Source organism: Jaculus jaculus, chromosome 6 (assembly GCF_020740685.1).
Source record: "Jaculus jaculus isolate mJacJac1 chromosome 6, mJacJac1.mat.Y.cur, whole genome shotgun sequence".
Lineage (NCBI taxonomy): Eukaryota > Metazoa > Chordata > Mammalia > Rodentia > Dipodidae > Jaculus > Jaculus jaculus.
In genome coordinates, this window is record NC_059107.1 from 115,246,180 (window position 1) to 115,262,389 (window position 16,210).

The 16,210-nt window shown below is 40.0% G+C and overlaps 1 protein-coding gene across 6 annotated transcripts in view; it reads left to right on the top strand.

The window, feature by feature from the left end:
• The window catches only part of LOC101613387 (transmembrane protein 19), a 58,854-nt gene that overhangs the window by 28,816 nt on the left and 13,828 nt on the right, over window positions 1–16,210 (top strand). For 5 of the 6 annotated variants that reach the window (XM_045151737.1, XM_045151738.1, XM_045151735.1 and 2 more), the window contains one exon: window positions 2,301–2,414. The exons of the other annotated variant lie outside the window; for it this stretch is intronic. In XM_045151737.1, coding sequence (XP_045007672.1) covers window positions 2,301–2,414 — 114 coding nt within the window. The remainder of the gene's footprint in view (window positions 1–2,300; window positions 2,415–16,210) is intronic. 6 annotated transcript variants of the gene reach the window in all.

Sequence of the window (16,210 nt, forward strand, 5' to 3'; positions counted from 1 at the left end):
TATGTGGTTGCCACGTCAGAATAGAATCCTTTTGCAAAGATACAAATGAATAATTAGGTAGGTATTCTGTGCAGACTGCGCATTCATGATGCTGCACAGTAGAGGATGGAGGTTGAGGAAAGGGAAAAGAGAAGATTCTTATGTACTCACTTAAATAGAATCAATGAGGATTTTTAAGCAAGCCATCGTCCTAGAGCCAGGCTCCTAGTGCAGTTGAGTGAAGCTTGTGCAGGTATGTTTACATGTTGGAGATGCAGCAATGGGTTTCACTGCCCGAATCAGGCTTTTCCTGTTTTTTGTTGATCACTTTGCCAGCCCTCTGGTTGGCCTGGAACTATCTGTGTAAACAAGGCTCACCTTGAACTAATGATTCTTTGCTTCTTCTTCCAGAGTGCTAGGAATACAAGCCTACAACTTGTTATTTTTCCACTTTTGATAGAAACATGGATATGAGCAATAGTCCAACATTTTCCTTCAGAATAAAAAACATCTCAGTCTTAGTGTCTAGAAGGCTATCAAGAGTGGTGGAAACTTCTTAAATGGGAAGCCATGCCCTGTGTAAAATAGATAGAGTCTCTTCACCTTTAGTTAATTTTGCCACATGAGCCAGAGCATCCACCTTGCATACAGAAGTCAAGAATAAGTATGTATGTGAATGTGTGTGTGTGTGTGTGTGTGTGTGTGTGTGTGTGTGTGTGTGTATCTTTTCCCCCTTAGGTAGGGTCTTATTCTGGCCCAGGCTGACCTAGAATTCACTATGTGGTTTCAGGGTGGCCTGGAACTCACAGTGATCCTCCTTCCTCTGCCTCCTGAGTGCTGGGATTAAAGGTATGCGCCACCACACTCATCAAAAATCAGTATTTTTATGTGGCATCTCCTTATCCTTAAATAGCAACTCAAGGGCTGGAGAAATGTGGTTAAGGCACTTGCTAGTAAAGCCTACCGAACAGAGTTTGATTCCCCAGTACCCATATTAAAAAAAAGAAAAGAAAAGAAAAAAGCCTGGGGCTGGAGAGGTGGCTTAGTAATTAAGGCAATTGTCTGTGAAGGCTAAAGACCCAGGTTTAATTCCCCTTACCCATGTAAGCCAGATGCACAAGGTGGTGCATGTGTCTGGATTTTGTTTGCAGTGGCTGGAGGCCCTGTCACGCTCATTCTCTCCATATACCTATCTGCCTCCCCCTCTCTCTCTCAAATAAATAAATAAATACTTAAAAAAAAAAAAAAGCCAGATGTACAAAGTGGTTCATGCATGTGGAGTTCGGTTGCAGGGGCTAAAAGCCCTGGTGTGCTCATACTCTCTCTCTGCTGGAGGTGGTGACACATGCCCTTGATCCCAGCATTTGGGAGGGTAAAGTAGGAGGCTTGCTGTTTGAGTTTGAGGCCAGCCTGAAACTATACAGTGAATTCCAGGCCAGCCTGGGCTAGAGGGAGACCTGCCTCAAAACAAACAAAAAACAAAACAAAACACACATACACATATAAATAGCAACTGAAATTATTTACATATATCATGGTAGCAAAACAAAGCACCTGTGAGCTAGACACAACCTTTCAAAAGTTGATTTCTAAGTCAGGTATGGTGGCACACATATTCATTCCCAGCACTCGAGAAGCAGACATAGGAGAATCTCCATGAGTTCAAGGCCACCCTGAGACTACATAGTGAATTCCAGGTCAGCTCGGGCTATAGTGAGACCTTACCTCAAAAAACCAAAAAGAAAAAAATTTTATTTCTAACTTGTGAATTAGGTTTTTAGCCTGTCTGAATGTTACGTGTTTAAGATAACTTTTCGGAAAGACAGAAATTAGATCTTGTTGAGTTTGGCAGAAATTTAATATGTGCCTCCTAAACTGCTAGGTGTGGTGGCACATGTGTCTTTAATCCCAGCACTAGGGAGACAGAGGTAGGAGGGTCGCTGTGAGTTCAAGGCCAGCCAGGGACTACAGAGTGAGTGCCAGGTAAGCCTGGGCTAGAGTGAAACCCTAACTCAAAAAAAAAAAATTTTTTTAAGCCTTTAAGGACCCAGAGATTCATTTTATATTCCCCAATACCATGTTTGAGATACTTACAGTATAAATAGCTATAAATGATTCTCAATTCTTGAACATAGTTCACCCAACCCCAGGAAGATTGCTTCTCTGGCAGTATTCAAGTCTGAGCATATTCTTTGAATGACTTCATCTCAGCTTCTCTACTTTCAGTATTTTAATTCAGAATGCGCTTAATTAAATCTCAATGCCAAGACTAACCTGAGCTGATCTGACACTACTTGCTCTTTATCTTTATAATTTTTCAGGTAACTTACGGCCTATTTCTCCTTGGCGTTGGCTGTTTTCTGTTATTGTTCCTGTTGTGATTGTCTGTAATGGCTTTAAAAAGAAAAGTCTAGACCACAGTGGAGCTTTAGGAGGTATGTTCTTACTTAGAATGTTTGAAGTAACTACATGATAAGTATTTGCTTCTATCACTTAAACTCATGTTTTCTAAATTCTGAATATAAGACTGAATTTTAGCAATATATGCTTCACTCATTAATAACGTTATACATTTCTCAGTGTTTTTATTTGGTCAGAACTTAAAGAACAGATAAATTTAACTTTGTCATTGATCTGAATAATTTCTGGGATAGGTGTGGGCCTTGACATTCTCCTTTAGTTGGATTAGTTTCCTCCTGCAGAATTAGTAGAACACTTCTGAATGGAAGAGCGATTAGAAAAATAACTCTTGGAAATTGCTATTAGTAACCTCAACCATAGCGCAAACCTGTTGGTGTAGATTATTTTTTTCAGAACTGAACTAGGCATAGGCTGTTTTTTTTTTTTTTCATTTTTTCAATAGATATTTCCTGAACACTTAATACAGTGTGCCATGTCCTAAACACATGTTCCAGCAACTGTGAACAGAGACAAGATTTCAGTTTCCATGAACCTTTCATTTTACTTTATTTATTTATTTAATACTATTTTATTTTATTTCTTTATTTTATTTTAGCACGGGGTGTTAGTATATAGTCCAAACTTGCAATTCTTCTGTTTTAGCTTCCCAGTAGCTGTTATTGTTCAGGGCCAATAAATATGTAAATAAAATGTGCAAAAACTTTTTAGGTAATTTTGAAGTTTATGAAGCAAGGTAAAAAAATAATGAAGTGAAGCCAGGCTTGGTAGTGCACACCTTTAACCCCAGCACTTGGGAGGCAGAGGTAGGAGAATTGCCTTGAGTTCAAGGCTACCCTGAGACTACATAGTAAATTCTGAGTCAGCCAGGGCTAGAGCGAGACCCTGCCTTGAAAAAAACAAAAACCAAAACAATAATAACAAAAAAATGGTGAAGTGCATGTTGGAGGGTGCATTGCATTCTTCCCTGGATATTTCAGATGTTTTTGTCTAGGAAGGTAATTTGGAGCTAAGACCTAAAGAAGCCAGCAACGAAAAGGGCTGAGAGAAACACTTTGAGGCTGACAGAATAAGAAGTGTGTAAGCCTTAACATGTACAGACCTAACTTGGTCAAGATTGAGAAGAAAGCTCATTGGACTGGAAAATGGTAAGAAAAAGGAAAGTAGTGAAAGATAAATAAGAAGAAAGAAGTTAGGGTTAGTCAAATCAGTTGGGGCTAGTATGCTCCACCAAGGATTTTCTCCCAAAGTAGGTGGAATTTCTCAGCCTAAAATCAAAGAAGCAACATGACCTGACTTGACATGAGAACTTTCATATCTCACAAGTGTTCAAAGGAACAAGACATGAGGATTCTCCCTAAATACATCTTGTAGGATGAGGTCTTTGCAGAACTGGCAATCCTTGAAGCCACCTACTCAAACTTCAAAATGCTATTGATCATTAACCCCTATTGCATTGTCAATATACTCCATCCCTATGTGTTTATACATAAGTTATTTCTAATGAAGTTTTGTAACCTAGAGTAGCCTTCATGTAGGCAAGATAGTGTGATTGGTAAAAGATTATAACAATTACCTTCTCATTACTGAACAAAACAACCAGACACAGTTAATGGCAAAGATTTATTCTGGTTTATAGTTTGGGGAAAGCATGGCAGAGTAGTCAACTGGGGCATCACATCTTGTCTCAGCAGCAGGAAGCAAAATATCTGAGTGATTCAGTTCTGAGCACCCAATGGGCAGGACTAATAATCTTTAAGGCCTCCCCCAAGGGATATCCCTCTCTAGCAAGGCTCTACATCTCAAAGATTCCACCAGTTGAGTACTAAATAGGAGCCTTAATCACACACACAAAAAAGCACAAAAATCAGGCCAAAATAATTTGAATAGTAATTACAGGTTTTTACCTCCATTTTCTTGTCAGACAAAAAGGGAAGGGCCTATCCCAAAATGAAATGAATCTTTTTTTTGTTGTTGTTGCTGCTGTTTTGTTTTATAAGGAAGGGTCTCACTCTAGCCCAGGATGACCTGTAATTCACTATTTTAGTCTCAAGCTGGACTCAAACTCATAGTGATCCTCCTACCTCTGACTCCTGAGTGTTAGCATTGAAGGTGTATGCCACCCATCAGCTTGAAATAAATCTTACACATCAGACAACCCCACTTGCTAAGATACCTTCCAAGGCCTTGGGAAGAGCCCTTGCAGTTGGTTTTTATGGTCCTGTAGTTTTATAAATCTTATAAATTTTTCTTAAAAATTTATTTGTAGCCAGCCATGGTGGCACACACCTTTAATCCCAGCACTCAGGAGGCAGAGGTAGGAGGATCGCCATGAGTTCAAGGCCACCCTGAGACTCCATAGCAAATTCCAGGTCAGCCTGGGCTAGAGTGAGACTCTACCTTGAAAAAAAAACATTATTTGTGTTTGTGTGCATGTATACACATATTAACCAGGATCTCCTGCTGCTGCATATAAACACCAGCTGAATGCATCACTTTCCATCCAGCTTTTACATGGAGGCTGAGGAATTGAACCTGGGTCAGCAAGCTTTGCAAGCAAGCACCTTTAACTAATGAACTATCCCCTCAGCTTCTTCTTATTGTTTTTGTTTTAAATATTTTGTGTATTTATTTTTTTAATTTATTTATGAAAGAGAAAAAGAGTCAGAGAGTGAGAGAGAATGGGCCCACCAGGGACTCTAGCCACCACAACACACAAACTCCAGACACATGCACCACTTTGTGCATCTGGGTTTATGTGGGTACTGGGGAATAGAACCCTGGTCCTTAAGCTTTGCAAACAAGTGCCTTAAACACTGAGCCATCTCTCCAGCCATCCTTGTATTATTATTATTATTATTATTATTATATTATTATTATTATTATTATTATTATTATTATTATTATTATTATTTGTTTGGTTGGTTTGTTTGGCTTTTCAAAGTAGGGTCTCACTGTAGCCCAGGCTGACCTGGAATTCACTTGGTAGTCTCAGGGTGGCGTTGAACTCCCAGTGATCCTCCAAGTGCTGGCATTAAAGGTGTGCACCACCATGCCCAGCTTGGTTTTTGTTGTTGTTGTTGTTGTGTGTTTGTTTGTTTGTTTTGAAATGTAGTCTCACTCTGTAGTCCTGGTAAACCTTGAATTCATCATATTCAGCCCTCAAGTGCTAGAATTACAGGCGGGAGCCATCATGCCAAACAGTAAAATATGATGAAGTATTGGGAATGACTAGGGCTCATTACTTTTTTAAAAAAATATTTTATTTATTTATTTATTTGAGTGAGAGAGATCAAGAAAGAGGCAGATAGAAGGAGAGAGTGGGCATGCCAGGGCCTCCAACCACTGCAAACAAACTCCAGACACATGTGCACCATGTGCATCTGGCTTATGTTGGTACTGAGAAATCAAACCTGAGTCCTTTGGATTTACAGGCAAGTGCCTTTATTGCTAAGTCATCTCTCCAGCCCTAGGGTTCATTTCTTTTTTATTTATTTATTTTTTTTTGTTTTTCAAGGTAGGGTCTCACTCTAACCCAGGCTGACCTGGAATTCACTCTATTCTCAGGTGGCCTCGAACTCATGGCTGTCTACCTCTGCCTCCTGAGTGCTAGGATTAAAGGCATGCACCACCATGCCCAGCTTCTCATTTATTTTGAATAGATGCTCACACACTATATGCCAGGCACTGCTTGTTAGCCTTTGGAAGTGTTAGCTCTTTATAATGAGTAATTTGAACAAGCTGTGTTTAAATATAGTATAGAGTTATGCTTTGCTTTCTCAGATATTCTTGCCTTGATATTTATACTTGAGTTATAACGAAAAGGGCTAACTTCTTGATATTCTGTCTTCCTTTGGTTTATACTTTTTTTTTTTTTTTTTTTTGGTTTTTTGGTGTAGTGTCTCACTCTAGCCTAGGCTGACCTGGAATTCACTAAGGAGTCTCAGGGTGGCCTCAGACTCACAGTGATCCTCCTACCTCTGCCTCCCAAGTGCTGGGATTAAAGGCGTGTGCCACCACGCTCGGCTATGGTTTATTACTTTATATTAGAGTGACTTCTCTTTTTTTCTTTTTCTCCTACCATTTATCTTCCTGCCTTTTAGCCCTTGGAGCTTTTTTCCTCTTCCACAAATCTTGGTAATACAATGTTTCAAATTCATATCATTTAATTGAATATCAATTGTAATTGGTGTGAACTTTGGCATGCCACCCAATTCCTAGGAATCTCTATTTCTTTTTTAAAAAAAATTGTATTTATTTATTTGATACAGAGAAAGAGGCAGAAAGAGGGAGAGAATGTGCACACCAGGGCCTTCAGCCTCAGCAAACAAACTCTAGATGCATGCGTCCCCTTGTGCATCTGGCTTATGTGGGTTCTGAAGAATCAAACCGGGATCCTTTGGCTTTGCAGGCAAATGCCTTAGTCACTAAGCCATCTCCCCAGCCCGGAATCTCTATTTTTATAAAATAGTTCCAAAAGTATAGCTTGAGAGGTGTTTTTTGTAAGGTTCAAACGATAATGAGTAAGGTGTGGTGGTGCACACTTTAATCCAAGCACTTGGGAGGCAGAGGTAAGAGGATCACCATGAGTTTGAGGCCACCCTGAAACAGAGTGAATTCCAGGTCAGCCTGAACTAAAGGGAGACCCTACCTCGAAAAACGAATAAAAAAATTAAACAAACAAGATAATGACAGATAGCACATCTATGTGATGATCCATATAGCACTATACATTCCCTGTTATTGGTTACCAACTTTCAACCAGAATTTTTCTATGTGAATGAGAATTAATTTGGCATTGCCAAAAAGTTTCCTCCTCCCTATCTCCGTTCATATTGCTTACTTCTTTCTCATTGTGTGTGTGTGTGTGTGTGTGTGTGTGTGTGTGTGTATGTGTGTGTGTGTATTTGCTTGCATTAAGGGTCCAGTATATAGAGAATTGAAGGATAATGAGGCAGCAGTTCTAGGTTCAATCTAATGACAGCACCAGAAAGTTGAAATTAAGTCTCAGAGTAAATGAAGTATTCCCATTTAGAAAGGTTATATGGTCCTAAAGTTTTTCAAGCTTAATAAAACCATTACTTTGAAGCTAATCCTAATATATGCAAATCATCAAATGCAATAGAGGAAAATATGTGAACTTTCTTTTCAGTAGTAACTAATATTTCTAAATCCAGCAAGTGTGGGGGGGGGGGAGGGGCGGCTAAATTTGTTAGCACACGCCTTTAATCCCAGCACTCAGGAAGCAGATGTAGGAGGATTGCTGAGTTTGAAGCCAGCCTGGGACTACAGAGAGACTTCCAGGATAGTCTGGACTAGAGTAAGCCCCTACCTCAACAACAACAACAAAAAATTACATATGTAACTTATTTATTTATTTATTTCTACAAAATAGCCAAGCATGGTGGCATGTGCTTTTAGTCCCAGCATTCAGAAGTCTGAAGTAGGAGGAGTGCTATGAGTTCAAGATCAGTCTGGGGCTATAGTGTGAGTGAGTTTCATGTTAGCCTGGGTAGAGGGAGACCCTGCCTCAAAAAAAAAAAAAAAAAAATCCTGGTACTATAACATGCTACTTGAAAATAAAGGATACCTACTAGATTATAAACTCCTTGAGAACTAAGGATATAAGTTGTGTTTCTGTTTCCCTTATTTCTTTGCATAATGCTTGACACAAAACAAGTGCTTAGTGTGGTTGCAATTAAGAAATAAGAGTTACACGGGTTGGAGAGAGATTGGTCAGTGGGTAAAGTTGCTTGCTTACAAAGCCTGACAGCCTGAGTTCGATTCCCAAGTCCCCACATAAAGCCAGACATACAAATTGGAACATGGATCTACAGTTTATTTGCCATGGAAGGAGGCCATAGAATACCCATACTCACTCTCTCTGCCCCTTCTTTTCTTCTGGAAAGATGGCTCAGTGGTTAAAAACACTTGCTTGCAAAGCCTAATGGCCCAGGTTCCATCCCCCAGTACCCATGTAAAGCCAGAAGTGGTGCATGCATCCAGAGTCCATTTGCAGTAGCAAGAGGCCCTGACATAGCCATTTATATCCTATGTCTCTCTCCCCTTGCAAAAAATAAGCAAAATCTTAAAATATATAAATAATTTTTTTTCTTTCAAAAAGAGTTACAAAACTTTCTGAAAATCCAGGTATTTAGAGTTCTTCATGACGTGGAAACACATACCTTGGAGATGACACAGCATGTAAAGTTCACATTGAAGTGGAAGTTCCTGGTATCCTAGGAGAGAAAATTCCCAGAATAAAGAAAGGGTCAGGCTGGAGAGATGGCTTAACAGTTATGGTACTTGCCTGTGAAGCCTAGGGACTCAGGTTCGTTTTCCCAGAACCCACATCAGCCAGATGCACAAGGTGGCTGTGGTTTATTTGCAGTGGCTAGAGGCCCTGCTGCACCCTTTTCTTCCTCTCTCTCTGTCTGCTGTCTGTCTGCTTTCTCTCTATCTCTCTCATAAATAAATAAATAGAAAAGAAAACAAAAGGAAGGGTCACATGAGAGCATGAATACTTATCACCTAAAATACACTGTACAGATGATTTACTCCAAGGAAATGTTGTGTATTCATTGTTAATATAGTTATGTCTAGTTATAAATTTTTCTTTAAACCAGTTTTGTTAGCCTTTGACTTGGTAAATTTCAATTTAATTTTATTTGCCAAGACAGTTTGGCATATTGGTTAACCCAATTTTTATTCATTTTTCAGGCAGTATTTAGTGAAGCTACCATATATGTCTGCCACTATTCTAGGCACTTACATTATGATTAACAGTGATTAAAGTGCTGCCATAGAATGTCATTTCTCATTATGGATAATGAATAAGCTATGTTTAATACCCTCAGAGCAGGAAATGTTTTTATTTTATTTTATTACTTATTTGAGAGAGAGAAAGAGAAAGAGGCAGATAGAGAATGGTGGGTATAACAGGGCCTCTGGCCACTGCAATTGAACTCCAGATGCATGTGCTATCTTGTGCATCTGGATTACATGGGTCCTGAGGAGTCAAACTTGAGTCCTTTGGCTTTGCGGGCAAGTGCCTTAACCACTAAGCCATCTCTCCAGCCCCCACAGGAGATGTTTTAAACATAGAAGTACAAAGCCAGGTGAAATGTTATTAGGAAAGGCCAATGATGATACTTGAACTCACAAGTATGGCTTCTGATCACTATAATTCAGCTTAGTTCATTCTTCACAAGGAAAAGTCTCACTTTTGAGTTGACAAAGACCAAAAAAGTAGGTGAATGCTGCACTTTGTCATAATGATTGACATATGGACCAGAGTCCACTTTATCGATGTGATAGAATGTTAGAAGTACCAGTTGACTAGAACAGAAGAACCACTGTACAGGCACACCCTGTCCTTCTAGTTAGTCTCTATAAGAAGGCAGATTATAAATAGAAGTTTGCTTGGCTAAGCCCTAAGTCTGAGAACCATGAATTCTAAAGGCCAAAGGGTTCCCCCCCCTTGGGTGTGGCTTGACAAGTCTGCTTACCTCAACTTTGTTTTGTCTGTTGCTTTCTGCATTAGAGGTTAACCCACTTTCTTTTCATTCTTACAGTTTTTTTCCAGACAAATTATATATAAGACAATAGATTAGATTTTACTTTACTAAATTTCCATGAAGTTCCAAGTCTGTCTTTCCCTTTCCTGCCTCTCAGAGATTACCTAAATCACCTAGGTTGAAATGCAGGGTGTTATTCTACTCCTACTACCAGACACTTGTAAACTGTTGTTTTATTCCCGTAGGTGGCAAATGTTAGGTACAGACTTTATCTGCTTGGGAATTAGAAAGACAGAAGAAACCATTGTCTTCATTCTCTTATCAGTATGGCACATGAAATGTGAAGCACTGATCTGTGTTAGAGATACATGGGGTGAGGTACTGTGAGGAGGTAGGACCTAGACAGGAAAGGGAGGTGGCAGTTACTATTCTGAAAAATCAAATACAGACCTATGATTAGCTGATAGTATTTTCTTTTACAAATACTTGAAATAAAGAATGTTGAGAATAAAGGAAGATATGTTGTTGCCAAAAAAATGTTTCTAGACTGCATGAAAGAAACCATTCCTTCCAACAGTGTTGCCTTAACTTTGTTTCCTCAGTTGGTTTGAACCTGAGCATTGGTCATTTCATGTAGTATTTTAAGGTATGGTTGAATTGGAAAGGAAGGATATACCTTTGCAGCATCTCTGATAAGAGTTTGTTTTGTGACAGTGGAACAACTGTTACCAGTGCCTGTCTACCTTGGAGGACACAAAATGATCATGCAACACACAAGATAGAATTTGAAGGAGGACCAGGTGGCTCACTGGAGGGAAGCTCCAAGCTGATTTTATTCACAAGTTTTATTGAGAGTTTAAGGCAGTAAGAATTACTGGGGGATTAAGCAGAACTGAACTGCTTTTGTTTTTCCCATTACCATTAGCTAGCCTTTATTTAGTAAGGGCTTCTGGGCTGGAGAGATAGCTTAGTGGTTAAGGCACTGGCTACAAAGCCAAAGTACCCAGGTTCAGTTCCCTAGTACACATGTAAGCCAGATGCACAAGGTGATGCATGTGTCTGGAGTTCATTTGCAACAACTAGAGACCCCAGCACATCCATTCTCTTTCTGTGTGTGTGTGTCTCTATTTCTCTCTCTTTCTCTCTTGCTCTTTCAAATATATAAATAAATAAATTTTTAGCAAAAATAAGGGCTTCCTACTCCCTAGGCACATAATAAAAATTATCTCTGAGCTGAAAAGATGGATTAGTTGTTAAGGTGCTTGCCTGTGAAGCTTAAGGACCCAGGTTCAATTCCCCAGTACCCAGGTAAGCCAGATTCACATGGTGGCACATATGTCTGGAATTTGTACTATCTAGAGGCCCTGGCACACCCATGTTCATATTCTCTCTTCCTCTCCCTTTTCCCCTCCCTCCCTCCCTCCCTCCCTCCCTCTCTCTCTCTCTCTCTCTCTCTCTCTCTCTCTCTCTCTCTCTCTATCTATCTAATCTTCCTCTTTCTCTCTCATATCAATAAAATATATTAAAAAATTCTAATTTACTTTTAATCTCCTGCCTTCTCACAGCATTTGTGAAACTGCTAGAATAAGATTAGGTATCCTTGAGTCACACAGCAGCAGAAGAGAAACCAGGTTTGAACTTTGAAATGTTTTCACTCCAGAGCTTAAGAGCTTATTTTTGCTTTGCCAAATTACTTCTTGTTTTTTTTTATTCCAGAGAGAGAAAGAGAATGGGCATGCCAGGGCCTCTAGCTATTGCAGATGAACTCCAGATGCATGTGCCACCTTGTGCATCTGGGCTATGTGTGTGCTGGAGAATCAAACCTGAATCCTTAGGATTCACAGGCAAGTGCCTTAAGTGTTAAGCCATCTTTCCAGCCCTTGTTTTGTTTTGTTTTGGATTTTGGTTTTCAAGGTAGGGTCTTGCTATAGCCCAGGACTGATGACCTGGATTTCACTGTGTAGCCTCAGGCTGTTCTAGAACTCACAGCAATCCTCCTACCTCAGCCTCCCAAGTGCTAGGATAAATGGTGTGCACCACTATACTCAGTGCCAAGTTATTTCTTGTACTTTCAGGTAAATACACTACTCCAAGTTATAAATTCAAGTAAAATGCTAATAATTGAGCATTTATGGACAAATTAATGACTATTTCAGTTAAAATATTGTTAAAGAATATGAGCCTGTTATTTAATAGAATATTTATTTAGTATGTCTTTATTAAATAGATTAATTATCAAGTTATTGTTTAATTTTTTTTTTTCTAGTTAGAATCTCGCTCTAGCCCAGACTGACCTGGAATTCACTATATAGTCTCAGGGTGGCCTTGAACTCATGGCAATCTTCCTACCTCTGCCTCCTGAGTGCTGGGATTAAAGGCATGCCCCACCACACCCAGTTCTGCTATTTAATATTTATTGATTTTTTGGGCTTAGTGGTCAAGGACCTAGGTTCAATTCTCCAGTACCCACAGAAACCAGATGCAAAAGGTGGCACATGTGTCTGGAGTTGGCCCTGGCCTGCCCATTCTCCCTATCTGCCTCTTTCTCTCAAACAAGTAAATAAACGTTTTTAAAAATATTTAATGATTGGGCTGGAGAGATGGCTTAGCGGTTAAGCGCTTGCCTATGAAGCCTAAGGACCCATTCAAGGCTCAATTCCCCAGGACCCACGTTAGCCAGATGCACAAGGGGGCGCATGCATCTGGAGTTCGTTCGCAGTGGCTGGAGGCCCTGGCACGCCCATTCTCCCATCCTCCCAGGCTAGCAACTCTCAGTTTAGACTAAAATCAGTCAGACTCTTAAGAGAACAGTATACCAGCCATAATGTCACTGTCTTAGTGACTTGGCAGATTAGCACATTTCTTTCTTAGAAAGAAAAACCACAAAATTATCAAAAGCTTACTTGGGAGTTCAATAGAATTTATAGAAGATGTTATCTTTTGAATAAGAAAGAAGGGAAAGATGCACATATAAAGGGAGGAAAATAATTGCTGTTGGTTATTAAAGCTCAAGGGAGAACAAAACAAACAAAAAAAAGGGGGATACTGGAGAAAGGAGCATTTCCTAAGTAGGATTTTTTGGGGTAAGTTTAACTATAACTGTGTTAATAGGCAACATACTGAAGAAATAAAATTATATTAGTAGTGCCAGACTTTTTAGCTCATGCCTGTAATTCTTGCTTCTTGGGAGGCTGAGGCAGGAAAATCACAAGTTCAAGGCCAACTTGAGCTACAAAGTAAGTTCAAGACTAGCCTGGGAAGCCAGGCATGGTGGCACATGCCTTTAATGGCAGCACTTGGGAGGCAGAGGTAGAGGTTCGCCATGAGTTTGAAGCCACCCTAAGACTACCAGGTCAGCCTAGGCTAAAGCAAAACCCTACCTTGAAAAACAAAAACAAACAAAAAGACTATCCTGGGAGACCCTGTCAAAAAAATAAAAGTAGCCTTTCATCCCAGCACCACCACACCTAGTTCACTCTGTTCTAAAGGCAACAAGGATTTTTTTTAAGTTTATTTATTTATTTGAGAGAAAGAGAATGGGCACACCAGAGCCTCTAGCTACTGTAGATGAACTCCAGATACGTACACCACTCTGTGCATCTGGTTTATGTGGGTACTGGGGAATCGTACCTGAGTCTTAAGCCTTCACAGGAAAGTACCATAACTACTAAGCCGTCTCTCCAGTCAGGTTTAGAGTTTTGTTTTGTTTTTTTTTTGTTGTTGTTGTTGTTTTTTGAGGTAGGGTTTCACTCTAGCCCAGGCTGACCTGGAATTCACTCTGTAGTCTCAGAGTAGCTCACAGTGATACTCCTGCCTCTGCCTCCCAAGTGCTGGGATTAAAGGTGTGCACCACCACACCCGGCTTTATATATACATACATACATATCTATCTATCTATCTATCTATCTATCTATCTATCTATCTACACACACACACACATATAATATATATAATATCTATATATTTATATATAGATATGTATGTATGTATATGTATGTATGTATTTTAAATTTCGTTTTTTTAATTTTTTTGTTCATTTTTATTTATTTATTTGAGAGTGACAGACAGAGAGAGAAAGAGGCAGATAGAATATGGGCACACCAGGGCTTCCAGCCACTGCAAACGAACTCCAGACACATGCGCCCCCTTGTGCATCTGGCTAATGTGGGTCCTGGGGAGTCGAGCCTCAAACCAGGGTCCTTCAGCTTCACAGGCAAGCGCTTAACCACTAAGCCATCTCTCCAGCCCAAATTTTTTATCTATTTGAGAGAGAGAGAAAGGAAAAAAGAAAGGGAAAGAGAATAGAGGTATACCAGGGCCTCCAGCCACTGCAGAAAATCTCCATGTGCCACCCTATGCATCTGGCTTATGTGGGTCCTGGGGAACCGAACCTGGGTCCTTAGGCTTTGCAGGTGAGTGGCTTAACCACTAAGCCATCTCACCAGCCCTTTTTGTTTGTTTGTTTTGAGGTAGGGTCTCACTCTAGCCTCCTCAGTGCTAGGATTAAAGGTGTGTGCTACCACACCTGGAGGATTTTTTTATGGGAAAATTACAGCTTAACTTTACTGAGTGATTAAAATATTGCCAATTGGTTGAAGTGGCACACGCCTTTAATCCCAGCAGAGGTAGGAGGATCACTATGAGTTCAAGGCCAGACTGAGACTACACAGTGAGTTCCAGGTTAGCCTGGGCTAGAGTGAGACCCTACCTCGAAAACACAAACAAACAGAAAGTATCCCTGGGTTGGGGATGTGACTCAGTAAGTAGAGCACTTACATAGCTAGGCCAAAGCCCTGGGTGTATTCCCCAGCACCACAACAGTGATTAATAATAATACCACCAATGGGAATAGGATGGTGTTGCAGTCAGATTTACATTGCTGGTAAAAATCACCCTACCAAGAGCAGCTTGTGGGGAGAAAAACGAGGTTTATTTTGGCTTACAGGCTTGAGGGGGACGCTCCATGATAGCACGGGAAAACAATGGAATGAGCAGAGGGACATCACCCCCTGGCCAACATCAGGTGGACAATAGCAACAGGAGAGTGTGCCAACCACTGGCATGGGGACACTGGCAAAACACTCATAAGCCCCCAACAATACTCTGCCTGAAGGAGGCTTTAATTTCCAATTGCTGTCAGCTGGGGAGAGAAGCATTCAGAATACCTAAGTTTATGGGGGACACCTGAATCAAACCACCACAGATGGCTATCAGGTACTCCCAGTTGTAATGCTCAGAGGATAAAACATCACCTATATGGCATACGGGCCAAGAATAGATAATGTCAGGTAAATCATGAGACCTCAAGCACCTCAAGATGAGGAATATTCTGGGGTTTTGTTTGGTTTGGGTGTGTATGTGTGTGCTTGTTTTTTGTTTTGTTTTGTTTTGTTTTTCTGATTGAACTTCAGGTTTTATACACTTTTCTTGAAATTAGTCACCATTGAAAAAAATGAATACTCTTCTTTGCTGCATGAACAAAATTATGACAGTCTGAAAGTAAGAAAAAATTGTAGTAGTAGGGAATATTCCATTTTCAGCTGCATACCAATTTAAGATTTTTTTTTCATGGATTTACACTGGAAAATTATTGAAGGAAAACAATCTTTACCCTTATATCATAGTTTATGACATTCAGGAAGTATATAAAAATTCTTTGCAAAGCATGAGAAGCTATTCATTTAAATTTCCTTTGTAAAGTAGGAAAAAGAAACCCCAGGATGTATAAGGGAAAATGTAAAACATAGACTTGAGAAACTACTCTCATCTTCCAGAGATAACTACAGTTAGTTTGGAAATTCTTCAGACTGGGCTCTATTCAAGCCATGTATCATATGTAGAATTAAAAAATAATTTTATATAGGGTTGTTTGAAAAGAGATCAAAATATGGTTTAAAATTATCAGTTAAGGGCTGGAGAGAGATGGCTTAGCAGTTAAGGCGTTTGCCTGCAAAGCCAAACAATCCTGGTTTGCCTCGCCAGGGCCCATGTAAGTCAGATGCACAAGGGGGCGCATGCATCTGGAGTTCGTTTGCAGTGGCTAGAAGCCCTGGCGTGCCCATTCTCTCCCCCTCTCTCTACCTCTTTCTTTCTCTCTCTCTCTCAAATAAATAAATAAAAATAAAGTTAGAAGATTGTCAGTTAAAATGACATTCATATAGATGGTAAAATGAAGATGTATTAGACATGTACTTCAGGAGTCTGAGGGGCAGTGGGTAAAGTGCTTGCCTCACCAACATGAGGACCTGAGTACAATCCCCAGAACACACGTAAAAATGTTAGGTGTGTGGCCCAAC